Genomic DNA, 14979 nt, shown 5'->3' with positions numbered 1-14979 from the left:
CCTCGTACTTCAAGGAATATTATAAAAAACTAAATGGATCGAGCCGTTCTCAAGTTATGCGCTTACCAACACATTTTGCGATTCATTTAAAATTATAGATATTCTTATACATTATATACCGATATGCTCTGCTATGAATAATAAGAAAAATTTGTTTTTGAATCTTAAAAATTCCATGATACAGCAAAATATCAAAATCACATCCATAATCACCAGGAAAGCTCGGATAAATTTTACCAAAAAACATGTCGAACTAGTGAAGTGAGGCTAAAATCTTAAACGTCCAAATCCACTCGTACGAGAATATAAAATTCGATCCATTATAAGCTAAAACGTCGGAAAGACAATCCTTTTCCGATGTCTTTATATGAATTATCACTTTACTAAAGCCTTTGGGAATCGTTTATGGAACAGCTATAGCTGTTGTATATGTACAGGATGGGAATTTTGAAAGAGCCCCGACACATAATAAAATAAAATAAAAATAAAAAAGCCTTATATTTCCAGAAAAAAGAAACTTAAATAACATTTGGTTTTTTTTTTACTGAACTTAACCTATATTTTTCTTGTTTATACATATATATATATATACTAGCGGTCCGCCCCGGCTTCGCCCGTGGTACATATGAAAAATAGATGTTGGCCGATTCTCAGACTTACCCGATATGCACAGAAAATTTCATGAGAATCGGTCCACCCGTTTCGGAGGAGTATGCAGACTAACATTGTGACACGAGAATTTTATATATAAGAAGATATATTATATAAGGGGGATTTGTATAGGTTCTGGAGGAAAAGTACTTTGAGTTTGAATACTGGAGATAGCAAATTTTACTGAATAGAAACATTCCTTATCTTTAGAAAGAAATAGAACTGCATTGACAGATTTTAGAAATTTTACCTGCCATATCCTGGAATCCAATATCCTTTAATTTTTAAATGCTTTACTTTTTAAAAATTATGGAATGTTCCCATTCAATACAATCTGCTATCCCCAGTATTTAAAGGTTATATGTCGCGGCGGCTTATGAAGTGGGCGGGACATGTAGCGCGACTTCAGGACCAGAGATGGACAAGGAGAGTAACGTCATGGACCGGCCCTCTGGGAAAGCGCTGCAGAGGAAGGCCGCTTACGAGATGGCAGGACGAGATTGTCAAGACGGCTGGCCACGACTGGATAAATAGGGAAAAATGGAAAACGTTGGAGGAGGCCTTCACCCGAGGAGGGGTTCTGGAAAACAAACCAAAATACTGAACAAAACACTAAAAATTACAAATATATTTAAATTAATACAGTGAAACCTGGTTAAGTGAGACTTCAAGGGACCTGCAATGTCATTTCACTTATAGAGGTATTCCACTTACCCAGTGTCTCAGATATACAGGTATAAATAAATATCTGTCTCATTTACAGAGGGTTCCATTATTAGAGGTGAGAATACAGGTTATTTCAGTTATACAGGTGCGATCATTAAATAAAATATGTATGTAATACTTACATAACATTGAAGTGGTATTAAGATGCCTTACAAAATGCGGTAAACGCTTCTCAAATATTCACCTTGACTAACAAATTTGTTAACTCAGCGGTTGAAATTTTGAAGTAAATTACGTTCTCCGCTTGTCGTGTGAAATGTCTTGTTATTTTGATAGGGATTTTGTTAATGTGGTTGATTTTAGGTGTATGTTATACTATGAGACTCTATTACTACTACTATTTCACGCGGTTTCACTCAGACAAATCCATGTATTTCTTTAGCTCATGTATTATTCTTATCTATAAACCTATCTATACTATAATATTATAAAGCTGAAGAGTTTGTTTAAACGCGCTAATCTCAGGAACTACTGGTCTGATTTGAAAACTTCTTTCGGTGTTAGATAGCCCATTTATGGAGGAAGACTATAATAGGCTTTACCATCACGCTAAGCGAAACATTGCGGGTAAAACCGCGTGACACAGCTAGTATTACTATAAATCGTCGAAATCCATAGCAATCGTTTGATTTGCATTAAGTTTGGATATATAGGACGAAAACTACTTATTGAAGAGTATGTGGTCATTAGATTGATGATATCTTGGATCGAACGTAAATAGGTAAAAATATCTTACCACTTAATTATAAGTTTACTTTACTTCTTCTTGTAAATGGAATATAGCTTTATACAGAACATTTGTATGAATATTTTAGGTAATTCTTCACTTTTGTAGTATATTATAAGACAATTTAAGCGAAGAAATATTATAAATATAAAGTGTATTTGAATTGGCGGAATGTTATCTAGAGCAAAAGATATTGAACACATTAAACAGTAAAAGCAAAAAGAAACTTCTGTCAAGAGATACTTCTTAACAGTTCGCTTCAGAATATTTTCAAATGAATAAGAATTACTTTGTGAAAAATCATATTTTTTGCTAACAGTTTGTAAACTATTTCATTTCAATTGTATTGTATTTTTATAATTGTTGATAGATGAGTTTTTTAATAGTACCTACTTAAGCAATAAAACAGATTTTAAAGATGGTTTGGTATTCAATTAGGCAACTATTCCCATTTTTATTTGTTTTAATAAATTGAAATACATTAAAATATTTTTATTGTTTAAAATTAGTTACTCTACATGAAAATATATGAAATGTCTATTTCATTAGAAGATAATCATTTTCGCTAAAAATAAATTTAATTTATTTTTGTGTATTACCATATTTGTTGTACCATACTATATTCGGTATTTATTATGTTAAAAGATTCAATACCATTGTATAGAATACCTGAAACATTTAATATTATTCTCCATTCACAAATTGTCCATTCTATTGAGCCTGTAAAAGCCTAGTTGATCTATTTTCACTACAGTTGAATGTGGTATACGAATACCATTAATACTAAACTGTAAGCTTATAGTATTACTGTACTTCAAACCACTTTTAGATATAAATAAAACTATCCAATGTATATTATAAAAATTATCGTGTGAATTTTGAATGAAATTTTTTGAAAATGTTGAAAAAATACGAAATAATGGAAAAAAAATGTTAATTACAAGTCATTAATAAAGCATCTCTATCATCGCTAATTATGATCATTACAAGTTACAACATGAAATTTTTTAGTGGGGATATCTTGCATAGGCACCCGGCAAAGAAGCCGTGAGTTATGATTCTTACCGACTCAAACTACGTAAAGAAAAAAAGCATAATACCAAAGCAAGGCAAACAAATATAACCCAACACGACAAGCATAGAGACGATAGTCGAATACTTCACACATAAAACATAAAAGACTACAATAAAATATTCCACCACACCATATTATCTCTTCTCTTAACATATCTCCAGCAGCTGTTGACTGGTTTCGTAGTTTTCTCCAAGGTCGCCGGCAGTGTGTCAAGATTGATGATTCCACTTCTTCTTGGTGCAATGTTTCTGTCGGTGTACCTCAAGGTAGCGTGTTGTCTCCTCTCCTCTTTTCAATTTTTATTAATTCAATTTCCCAAAATATTTCTTCTCCCTACCATATGTATGCAGACGATTTACAACTGTACACGCAATGCTCTCTATTAGATTTACACAACTCCGTGAAAACTATGAATGCTGACCTAAAAAGTATTGCCGACTGGAGTAATAAATATGGCTTATCTATTAACCCGTCCAAAACGCAAGCTATTATCATAGGAAGTCCTCAATTAATTGCCAAAGTTGATTGGACCGCTATTCCTTCCATCCAAATCAACAACACTCCTATTCCCTATTCCGTTACTGCCAAAAACCTCGGCTTGCACTTTGACCAAACCTTCTCCTGGACGGTACAACTCAACGCAGTACGCAAAAAGATGTTTGGTGTTGCAGCTTCCCTTAGGCGACTCCGAAATATTTTACCAATTCCCACTAAAATTGCGCTTGCACAGTCCCTTCTATTCCCTATTTTAGACTATGCAGATGTCTGTTATCCCGACCTCACCGAATGCCAGCTTAACTCCCTTGAGCGACTGCAAAACCTTTGTATCCGATTTATATTTGGACTGCGTAAATACGACCACATTTCTGAATTTAGAGCCAGGCTCAAGTGGTTTCCAATTCGCCTTCGCCGGAATACTCACATACTCCACCTCTTGTATTCCATTTTATTTGATCCTAAAACTCCTCCTTACCTGAAACAAAACTTTTCCTACGTATCTTCCAACCATTCCCTAGCTTTACGATCCTCGAACAAACTGACATTATCTTTCCCTCATCATCATTCAAAATTCTTTCACTCTTCCTTTACTGTCACCGCCATCTCGCTATGGAATGCATTACCCGAGGTTGTGAGGAGAGCTCAAAGCCTGCCTATTTTTAAAAAGGAGCTAAGGAACCATTATGCATCCTTATCACAAGATTGATGATAATGATGTTGAACCTTAACACTGTTTTGTAAGTATATATAAGTATATAGTAAGTATATGTATAGTATTTGTATGTATTATTTATGTATGTATGTATATTTATTGTATATATTATATGTATGTATGTATATTGTATATGTATGTATTGTATGTATATATATTTATATGTATTAAAATTCAACTTTCAGTTGTGCACCACCTACTCCGTTTCTCTGCAGCTTTCCTTTGCTGTGGTTGTCTGGTAGAAATCGCTCGAAGCGATAAGACCGCCCTGTGTACTCGTTCTGTACTTTGCTGTATAATTGTTTTATCCTCTCTTTTTGTGTACAATAAAGAATTTTTATTATTATTATTATTATATGTGTATCTCAATTCCATAATACTCGGGTACCATCATAAGGAAGGTACCCGGTCCTTTGGAAGGCTTACGTGGGGACACGGATCCAACACGCAGAGGCCCTTTCGAGAACTTTACTGTGTTGTGGGACACCAGCCGCAGCCTGCCCATGACTGCACTATAGAGATACAGCCCTGGGCAGTCCGCGGCCGATGTAGGACTATTGCAAGATAAGGGAATAAAATAAACTGGGCTATGGAATGGGATGTTAATGGACCGGAATTAAGGACTATGGAAGACTATGGCACCTGCCTTTCTACTAAGATATAGCAAAAAATTGTTGGCAGGTGGTGACTCGCCCTCTCACTGTATGGGCCCCCGAAATAAGTCGCTGCAATAGTGCGACAAGGGGGCAACATATTGTGAGCAGCTAAGGGTGGAGAGGCGTCCCTGGACTTTAAACTACGATCACGCGCTCCCTGAGGGTCCAGCATCACGTGCCCACTCGCCACTTATGATTCGCATCCACCCTTCGAGCTAAAAGCTCTCGCGACTCCACTCTGACCGGCCGGTTAAGGCAAGCCAGAGGTGGGGGTCCTGTCCTCGTCAGGCTTCACTCCGACCGGCCGGTGAAGGCGAGCCGGAGATGAAGACAGGGGCCTCCCCCGGGAGCACTCGGTTCCCGCGGGGTCGCTACTCCCCGACACCCCGCCACAAGGTGTCCTGCGGGTTGACTGATTGCACGGGTGGAATATCTATTGTCACGTAGACAATAGATATTCCAACCGTGGGCGATGGGGTCGTCACATCCCTACGCCCTTATTATTATTATTATTATTATATTACAATACCATTCAAAAACACCAAAAATACGTTACGATCACAATCATAATTGCCCAACTTTCACAGAATCGCTCGACAAATCTCTATCAAGTAACAACTTACGTTGAAAGCCGATTTTCATCTTATCGTACACAATTTATTTTTTATCAGAGGCTTCACCTTATAGGAATTTAAGAGGAATCTACGTCACTTTTCCCGCAGTTTTTCTTATGAAGAGGGTCAGTGTTTATGCTTTTAGTATTTTTATGTAAATTTCACGCTTTAGATAAACGAAAGCTTTGAGATCGGTTTATGAATAACCAATTTATATTATGAGGTTAATGACTTGGTAAACATTCATAAAAATAAAATTTAATGAACATTTAACATTCAAATTATAAATAAAATAAGCCACAATGTGAATTGCGATACATAAAAATAATTTGGAAAATCCAAAAGTGCACGCCTCATAATTTTTTTTTAATATTTATTTATTAATTATTATTTTTGTTTATTTAATAACAATTAAACCACATCGAATCAGACCCTGAAAAATGAAAGGGTTCTATTCCTGAGCATACTCAAGCGTAAGAGAAAAAAAAAGACTCGATTAGTAAAGTATTTCGGTCGCTATCGTGTTAACAAGAAAATCCTCCGCACATACAGACACACGGACGTCCAAGACAGAACTTTTTTAAACTGTTTTTTAACTAGTTTAAATAACAAAAATGACATAAAAAATATCATGAATGTTAAAAATAGTGTTTTTTCTTAATATGTGTGTGTATGTATTATCTTACAAGTGCAATGTATGATACATAAAGACATTTTAAGTTTGAAAAATCAGATGTTTTGCGCGAAGTGACAGTAGTACCCACCTCAACGCTTCGCTTATGAGGCGTGCAAAACAGTGTTTAGTTTTAAAACGTGTGTAAAAAAACTACTGAACAACAGCCTAGAAATAAGTTATGATTATAGAATATTTTGAAAACGACATTAACATCTAATTATAATAATTTTAACTACTACATGAAATAAAATGAATAAACATATTTTAAAAATAAGATGAGCAAACAAATTCAATTTTCTAAATAATAACAATTCAATACAAATAAGATTGATGGTACCTTCAATACGTATGATCTATTTACTTACAAAGATCAAGTACCAAGGCGATCGGTTAACGAAAATGAATCACTTTGAAACCGCTGTGTCCGTTGGGAGTGATTTAGTGTTGCCACTGATAATATAATACTAGAATGGCTACATTTCATATAGCTTGTACGTGAGAGTTTTCTTAGTGTTCAAAGAGATTCGTTACTCGTTCTTTAATCAACTAATTTGTTCTTTTGAGAACGGATTTGTTGTATTGGGTTGAGCTTAATTGATTAGCTATATTGCTATGAAATTGCTAAGTATTGCCATGGACGAATATAAGGTTATATTTGTCTATGGTATTGCTTATAAAGGATTGTTGTAAAGAAAGGTTCACACAGGAACGAGTAATAAATATGTCAATTGAGTCATATTAGTCATGTCATATATCCGTATTAAGGCCGTGTACGCGGTCCGTGCGCTGTTTGGCTCAAATATGTGATTTTTCAAACCAGATTGTCCATCAACCACTTATCTTACAAACATATGAATTACTAATAATTTTAGGAAATTTTATTGTCTATGTAGTTAGTTAAGAGTTTTTTTCAATTAATACAGTATTTCTGAATACCATCAAGATAACTGAGCCGATGATTACTTGATTTCACTTTTAGTGTCAATTTCGAAGCTAAAAATATCTGAAATTACTGACAGATCTAACACACAATTATTTTTAACTAACTGCAAAAATCCTTATTAAAATAGTTAGTTAAAAGATTTTTTTATTTTGGACTCCTAACTTACGAAATTAAAATCCGAACAATTTGAATTTTTTTAGAAATTATAGTCGACAAAATGATTATTTTCACCAAGATATTTGACTTTATTGAATATAATTTATACATATTGCAATAAAAGAATGTCTTACTTATAAGATAAAATTTAAAAAATCAACTAAGGTACCTCTATTATTTTTCTACAAATTTTTTTAAAGTACTATAAAACACTGCGCGCGACCCGATTAAAATCAGTCGGCAGCGAGCCTTTCCAGAGAGAGGACATGTTGCTCGGCGCTCTCCCGTGGACCCATGCTGTTCATAGTAAAAGGATAGCGCAAGCCGCGATCTATCGTAATAGATCGCGGAGTTTTTGACTTGCGTTAAATAGAATATGCGCTCTTAATACAAGTATGGATTTAAAAATTAAAGTTTAATTAACATATAGAGCGATACTTTATTTTAATACTTTAGTACTTTTTCGAACACGCTCGAAATGGCACCATAAAATATATAATAAATGGTCGGATATATCGTATATTTTATAGTATTTGACTTCACACGAGATCTGAAAATCCTTCTTTCCTGGAAATCGTTTCCTACCATTCCATTTTACAATTACCAAATGGACGACAAATTAAAGTTGTGGTTGCATCTGGTGGTCAAGTATTCTACTATAATGCGTCCTCCCTTTGAGCTTACTCTGGAAGTATTTAAAGGTGCACTAGTGCAGTACGCTCGCAGCAACTTACCGCACTTTACAGACCAAATTGCTTGTAATATAAGGCTTCGTACACATAATTACCATGCTCTGTAGAACCTTTGGCAAGAGCTTATAGTCCGATATGCACCCAACTTTACAAAGGCCCAACAAACTTCAATATAGCGGAGAGGGATTATTTTAGATGAAGAAAGGGTTCTTGTGTGGATTTAAATTGATTTGAAGTGGGTTAGCATTTGACAGATACGTAAATGATTCTCAAAGCCGGTCAGATTTTCAGGCGTTTATTCACCGTAATGTTATATGGATTTAATGTAACAGGCAATTATAACGGATTGAATATAACGTAATAGCTAACTTTTTATTGAAACTATCAGTCTTTTTATCTCTTTTTTAGCTTTTAACCAGATTTTTCATTTATTCTAATTCATGCAGAGACAAATCCTACGAAAGAAAAATCATAAAAATCCTTATAACCGCGTCTGAGTTATTAGTGATGTAAAACCACTTTATATATGGATGTAAATATATTACTTTATTTCTTAAATTAAAATTAAAGAAATAACACAAAACCAATTTACGTAATCCATTACTTAAACAATATCCTTATAATCACAATAAATCATAAAGTTTTATTGGATTTCTAAAATTGCTGGCAATAAACGAAAAGCTGGAAGTGGTACGAAAATAGATATTGTATCAACACGAAACATGCCATCAATATATTCCAAAATAAATATAAGCTGCTTTCATAAAACTAAAAATATAACGTGAAGTATTATTCTTCATAATTGCCAACAACAATGTATGCAAATATATTTAGACTGTTCCGAACATAAGCAATCTAAATTATTCGTATGATAACGAGTTCAATTTATGGTGAAATTCTAAACTATTAAAACCCAGGAATTGGATAAAATTGATGGAAGCGTAAATAATAAAACGGAAGAGAAAATAGAAAGTTTGAATACTAAAGGAAACTCAATTTCGTTTATCGGAGACCAAACCTTTAACCCACTTTTAGTTTTGCGTTGATTGAGATTATCTGACAAAAGTAAATTTTTATACTATACTAGCTTTCCGCCCGCGGCTTCGTGTGCTTTGTCTAAAATCCAATTATATACTATATACTAAAACATTTCTCTTCACTCTATCTATTAAAAATACCGTATCGAAATCTGTTGCGTAGTTTTAAAGATTTACGCATAGAAACATAGAGACAGAGAAAGCGATTTTGTTATATAAGTACTACGTATTGATTTGGTGTTATTTTTCTTAGTAAATTCTTTAAAGTTATTAAAAATACTAGATTATGCACTTGACTTCCCAGACGTGGTAAAAAAAGATGGGATATATCTACCTAATATCATAATTATACCTTTAATCAGCTGCTATGTGTATTGTGTTACCATCATCATTGTCTCATAACCATTCTTACAAAATTACAGGTTTATAAAACACCAATCCTTTCACAAAATATTTGTAATATATTGTTACTAGTATTTCATGCTAAAAAGTACCACAAATGAAACTAAATTTACTTGTAGGTTTGTAACTTGTAACATAACTAAAAATACCCTTACAACTCCCAAAATATAAAGATCAAACTTCGCAAAATGATATCTACTATTTGTTACTTTGTAAACGACTCCAATCAGTTTCCTAAACAATTTCACCGTGACATTGTAATTTGGCAATGTTAATCTTAACGATCGATAAAGCCTGCCGCGGTAATAGCACCTCTGTAATCGTTTCAATTAAAGTCCATTATTGCTTAAATTGATTGTTATTGAAGTAAGTGGAATAAGAGATAGGCTTTTACTGCTTTCTGAAAAGCTAGTGTCGTAAAAATGATGCAATTGTATTATTTAACAAAATAGCTATTCATTTTAAAATCTAGTGCTTTTGAAGTCAACAATTATTATTGAAGCTAGGTACAAAAGTGAAAAGGCAATACAACTTCTAAAAGTGAGGCAATTCAAACTTGCTACATACAAATTAATGTGTTCAGGCATTTATATTATAAATCAAGTTATAATTAGAAAACTATAATGGCCAGTTTCATAGCTTATGGAGAGTTTTCTTTGGGTTATCTTGTACTAGCTGTGCTCCGCGGTTTCACCCACATTACTCGACCGCTCCTGTTCATCTTAGCGTGATGATATTATATGCCTTCCTCGATAAATGGGCTATCTAACACCGAAACAATTTTTCAAATCGGACCTGAAGTTCCTGCGATTAGCGCGTTTAAACAAATAAACAAACAAAATCTTAAGTATAATCTTATATATAAAATTCTCGTGTCACAATGTTAGTCTGCATACTCCTCCGAAACGGGTGGACCGATTCTCATGAAATTTTCTGTGCATATCGGGTAAGTCTGAGAATCGGCCTCTATTTTTCATATGTACCACGGGCGAAGCCGGGGCGGACCGCTAGTATTAGTATAGATTTAAATTTACAAATTATGTATGAAAATAACATCAAAGCGTGTTTAAATATCAACACTATCAGGAAGCATAAATCGTGAAAAACTTTCTGAGGAACACAGCACAGCAATAATATTGGGGTCCTCAAGCGTACATTGTGAGTCAAAAGAGAATTTACAAAACTATTATTTATTTGCACAACCTTCGAATAAGTGCCGAAATTGGTTTCGGAATTTAATTTTATCCTTTCTATTGAAACCATAAATTTTTTGGAGACTTATCTATGATTGTCACGTACATAAATACATTAACAGTTACAAGTTCAAATGTTCTATAAGTAATAATCGCGTAATAACTGTTAAAGAATTGCGCTCGTACGTTTTTTCACCACTTTTTTCACGTTTTCTTGTTGGCAAGTGACAAATTGACTCGTTAGAAGCAATATCCCTCCAATATATTACATTCTCTATATATAAATGTTTTCGGACTTTTTTTGCTATTTAAGTTTATATTGATTTGAATAATTATATTCGATGTAATATTTTCGTTTTTGCTTTCGTTTACATAACAATACGTTTACGTATGGTAGGGTATAAGTAGTATGCTATGTTTTTAAATATTAAGGGTTATTACTAAATTATTGTAGATACATACTTAAATTTTTACTTTAATATCATTTTTTCAATGACAGTAGGCTTATAAAAATATGTATGATGGCCGTGTTTTCCATTCATAGTATTAAATCTGTTTTCATCGTTCCTTTATTGCTGACAAATATAGTTCATTTATGTATTGATAGACCATTAACTGTACAATAAAAGCCATCTTTCTGATTACATCGTAAATAAGTCAGTTGTGGTGTCACATATTTTACTGGTAGTAAGTAATATATAAACATTATTATTTTACTTAAAAGCTTTTATATTATTTTAAACACACGAAAGTTATTAGGATTTTAATGATTTTGGATTTGACACGTTTATTAAAAATTAGATAAACTTACTGCAAAAAAATTTAGCTAGGCAGATCCGGTCGAAAAGTAGTTTTTGTATGGAAAACGATAAAATATATCTATTATTAGGTAATACATAAATACCCAAGCCATTGCATTTCTATAATTGCAATAAAACTCCCCCCTAAGACAAAAATGCCCACATTATAATATTATATTATGGGCGTACCTACATCACACCTAATTCCTTACCAAATATTTCCATGCATTCTCCAAAATCTTGATCGTAATATCTTATGCCACAGTATAAAATACTACAGAATGTATACTCTTTTATGTGATATAATAATTTTATTAGTATTAATAATAATTAGTAATTACATTAATCCTAATAAGTACGTTGTATATTGGAATAATCACAAGATTTCTATTAGAATAATATTTAAAATGGTAGCTAAAATATAGCTATTATAACTTAGTGTGCGACGCCCATAGGATATAGGTACACATTGCAATATATTTATTATCCTGAAAATAATACTTACTTAATTTCATTAAAAAAACTTCCCAAGAATTAAGCTCGAACAGAATACAATTTAAAATCTTTTTACTCACGATTTCCGTCACATAATTAAAATTATTTCAACCTTTGACGTGATATGATGTCGTTTGCTAATTAAATTCCGAACTTATAACTTACAGAAATATGAACTACACGAATTCATTAATAACACAATTTATTTTTTTTAAACTCACCTGAATAGATATTTTATGTCTGTACTGATAATTATTCTGTACTTTTAACCATCCTTGTCGATAAAGCTTTATTAATAATAAAATAGCAATTCATTGTAACTCTTTGGTACCGTCTATTTATACTCTGTGGCGAGACAGACTACACAAAACATGTATTATCTGTGCTCTCGCGCCAAATTGCTTCGGTGCTTGAACATTCTCGGTGTAAACCATTTAAATTCACCTAGAGAATCCATGTTACCGTCGCCTGTAAGGAAATCGTAAATGTGTTTGTTTTAAGGTTGTATGTAGCCTCTTTGGTTGTTTAGTAAGAACTAGTCTTTAAGAAAAAATTAAAAAAAAAATAAACTTAACGTAGAACAAAATTATGTCTTGTTCTTTATGATACTGCCATAAAGCCTTATTCATTATTTAGTCCTAAATTGTAAGAGCTGATGAATTCTTAAAAGGATTTAAGTGTCTATATGACGGTAGTAAGAGAATGGTAGATATTTATGGGAGAGCTCCTTTACGGTTAGACTCTACCTTTTACCTGATACCTAGCGTTCAAAATATGTAGCAAACAATATTAAACCGATCATTTTATGTAAATTATTTAGTTCACTTTAAAAGGAAACACCAAATGCGTTTCTCAGTGCAAATTCGAGAACGCCCCATTCTTTAATTTATTCTTATGGATAGTAAACGTTAACATGTACCACGTGCGAAGCCAGGGCGGACTGCTAGTTTTAAATACAACAAAATAAAATACACAATAACAAGAATTTCAATGTCTAAAGTCCATAAATCTGCATCACTAGCATATCAAAACAAAGATCACCAGCCCCCCTAGACAAGTGGCTTTCTATTAGCGTAAAGTTCAATAGATTAGATTATGAATGTATGAGATTGACGTTTGATTACGACGACGGCGACGATTGATTACGTCAATCTCATACATTCATAATCTATTCTATTGAACTTTACGCTAATAGAAAGCCACTTGTCTAGGGGGGCAGTAATACGATTGTAGAAGCATTCCATCTCATTTGTGCAAGCCACTTGTGCAAACAAGAGTCCATTAGTCCTCCAATCGAGTCCATAATCCCGATGCATAGAAACCATTTGTCTTCATGTAAAAATGTTTAAACCGTACAAAGTTCAACTAAAAGTCGTTTGTATTTTTCCGTTCAATCTTTTGCATGGATTTGAATTGTAAAGGCTAGCGCTTGGTAATAGGTTTTCTTTTTCATGCTCGTTTTGGAGTTTTGTAAGCTTTTAACGTTAATGGGGTTGGATTAAATTTGAACTACATTTTCTTGACGAAATTTAGCTCATAAGTTGGACATGTTAACATTACTTGTTTTGTTACAATTTCGGTACCTACAAAGTAGATAGAGGCTAGAGCTCACAATTATTTTATGAACTTATACTAAAGAAACATATGGCTATGTACTATATTCAATATCTATAAGATACACGATAAATTGAACAATAGCAATTTATTTTATCCATTTCACCTCTGAGTAACTAGGTTCTTTCTTAAAACAAACGAACGAAATAGTCGAAACTAGTACCTTGACGTTAATATTTAATCCATCTCCCATTAAAATTATTCCCACTAAAATGTACCATATTTCACTAATATTATTCATGATAAACTTATACCACATGAAACACAATTTACTCTCAAATTGAGGTGTATTACGAGTAAATTTTATATGAAAGTTTCAGCTGATAAATTATTCATAGATTAAATAACTCGCGTCATCTATCGGGACGTAATAATGCAAAATATCGAATGTACGAGCTAGGATATTGGAGATTTTAAGCGATATTCTCAGATATACGATAGCACATCTGAAAACAACGCTGCATTCGTGTAATGGGAACTACGTATAAACGAGTGAAGTTTTAGTAATTTTGTACGACAATAATTCGTATAATACAATCTGCATAACAGGGGTCTGATCTAGGTTTCTAATTTAATTATCGTAATTTGTAAATTTTTGCACGCCATTTAAAATGGCAGTATATGCGAGAAAAAATATTGTGTAACACCCTTATGAACCATATACGAGCAAATAAATATATTTGAATTTGAATTTGAATGCTACTGCTTTCTACTCTTATATAGTTCGTAATCTAACGTGTTGGTTATAATCGTGTAAGTTTGTGAAGAAGTATTTTTGACTTTTTAATTTTCATGTAAAGGAACTGATCGGATTTTTATGAAACTATGTTTTAAGATATACTACGCGAGTAAAACTACGGGCTCCAGCTAGTCTTATATATTTATTTTTCTGTCATTCCAGAAACCAAATAAACTAACGTGTACTTACCGGCTTTTGTGAATAAATCAAACTCACAATGAATATATCATAAAGTTACGGTAATTTAACGTTTTAAAATAGTAGGTCAAACTTATAAGCCATTAAAAACTTTGGACAAATGGCAAAGATATCAAAAACTATTTTGATAGCAATTTCTTGGAGGAAACTTTTTCTTTGATCGTCTTTTATGTGAATTTTAATATCAGAGTCATTTTCCAAAGATGGGTACCTACGTATAGAGATGTTTGTTACTTTAAAACAGATTAAAAAATCTCATTATATTTACGCAAATACTTCCGGTCCTTTTCAGTCACAGTTAAATTTACATGTATCCTTAGTTATACATATCAATTATCCATACTAATATTATAAATGCGAAAGTAACTCTGTCTG

General features: G+C 32.9%; 1 protein-coding gene across 1 annotated transcript; it reads left to right on the top strand.

Annotated features, from left to right (window-relative positions):
* The first annotated feature begins 3519 nt into the window (after positions 1 to 3519).
* On the top strand, positions 3520 to 4383 carry LOC149898229 (uncharacterized). The gene has a single exon (XM_090115265.1). It carries the CDS (start codon positions 3520 to 3522, stop codon positions 4381 to 4383), a length of 864 nt encoding a protein of 287 aa, XP_089971391.1.
* The last annotated feature ends 10596 nt before the right edge of the window (positions 4384 to 14979 follow it).

This window comes from Colias eurytheme, chromosome 23 (assembly GCF_061535395.1).
Source record: "Colias eurytheme isolate Ceu_HAF_F1 chromosome 23, ilColEury1 Martin Lab GWU primary, whole genome shotgun sequence".
NCBI classification, from domain to species: Eukaryota; Metazoa; Arthropoda; class Insecta; order Lepidoptera; family Pieridae; genus Colias; species Colias eurytheme.
This window is presented reverse-complemented; position numbering and strand designations above follow the sequence as displayed.

Coding starts and splice junctions, on each gene's coding strand:
- LOC149898229 (XM_090115265.1), top strand. CDS start 3,520: ATGTATGCAGACGATTTACAACTGTACACGCAATGCTCTCTATTAGAT.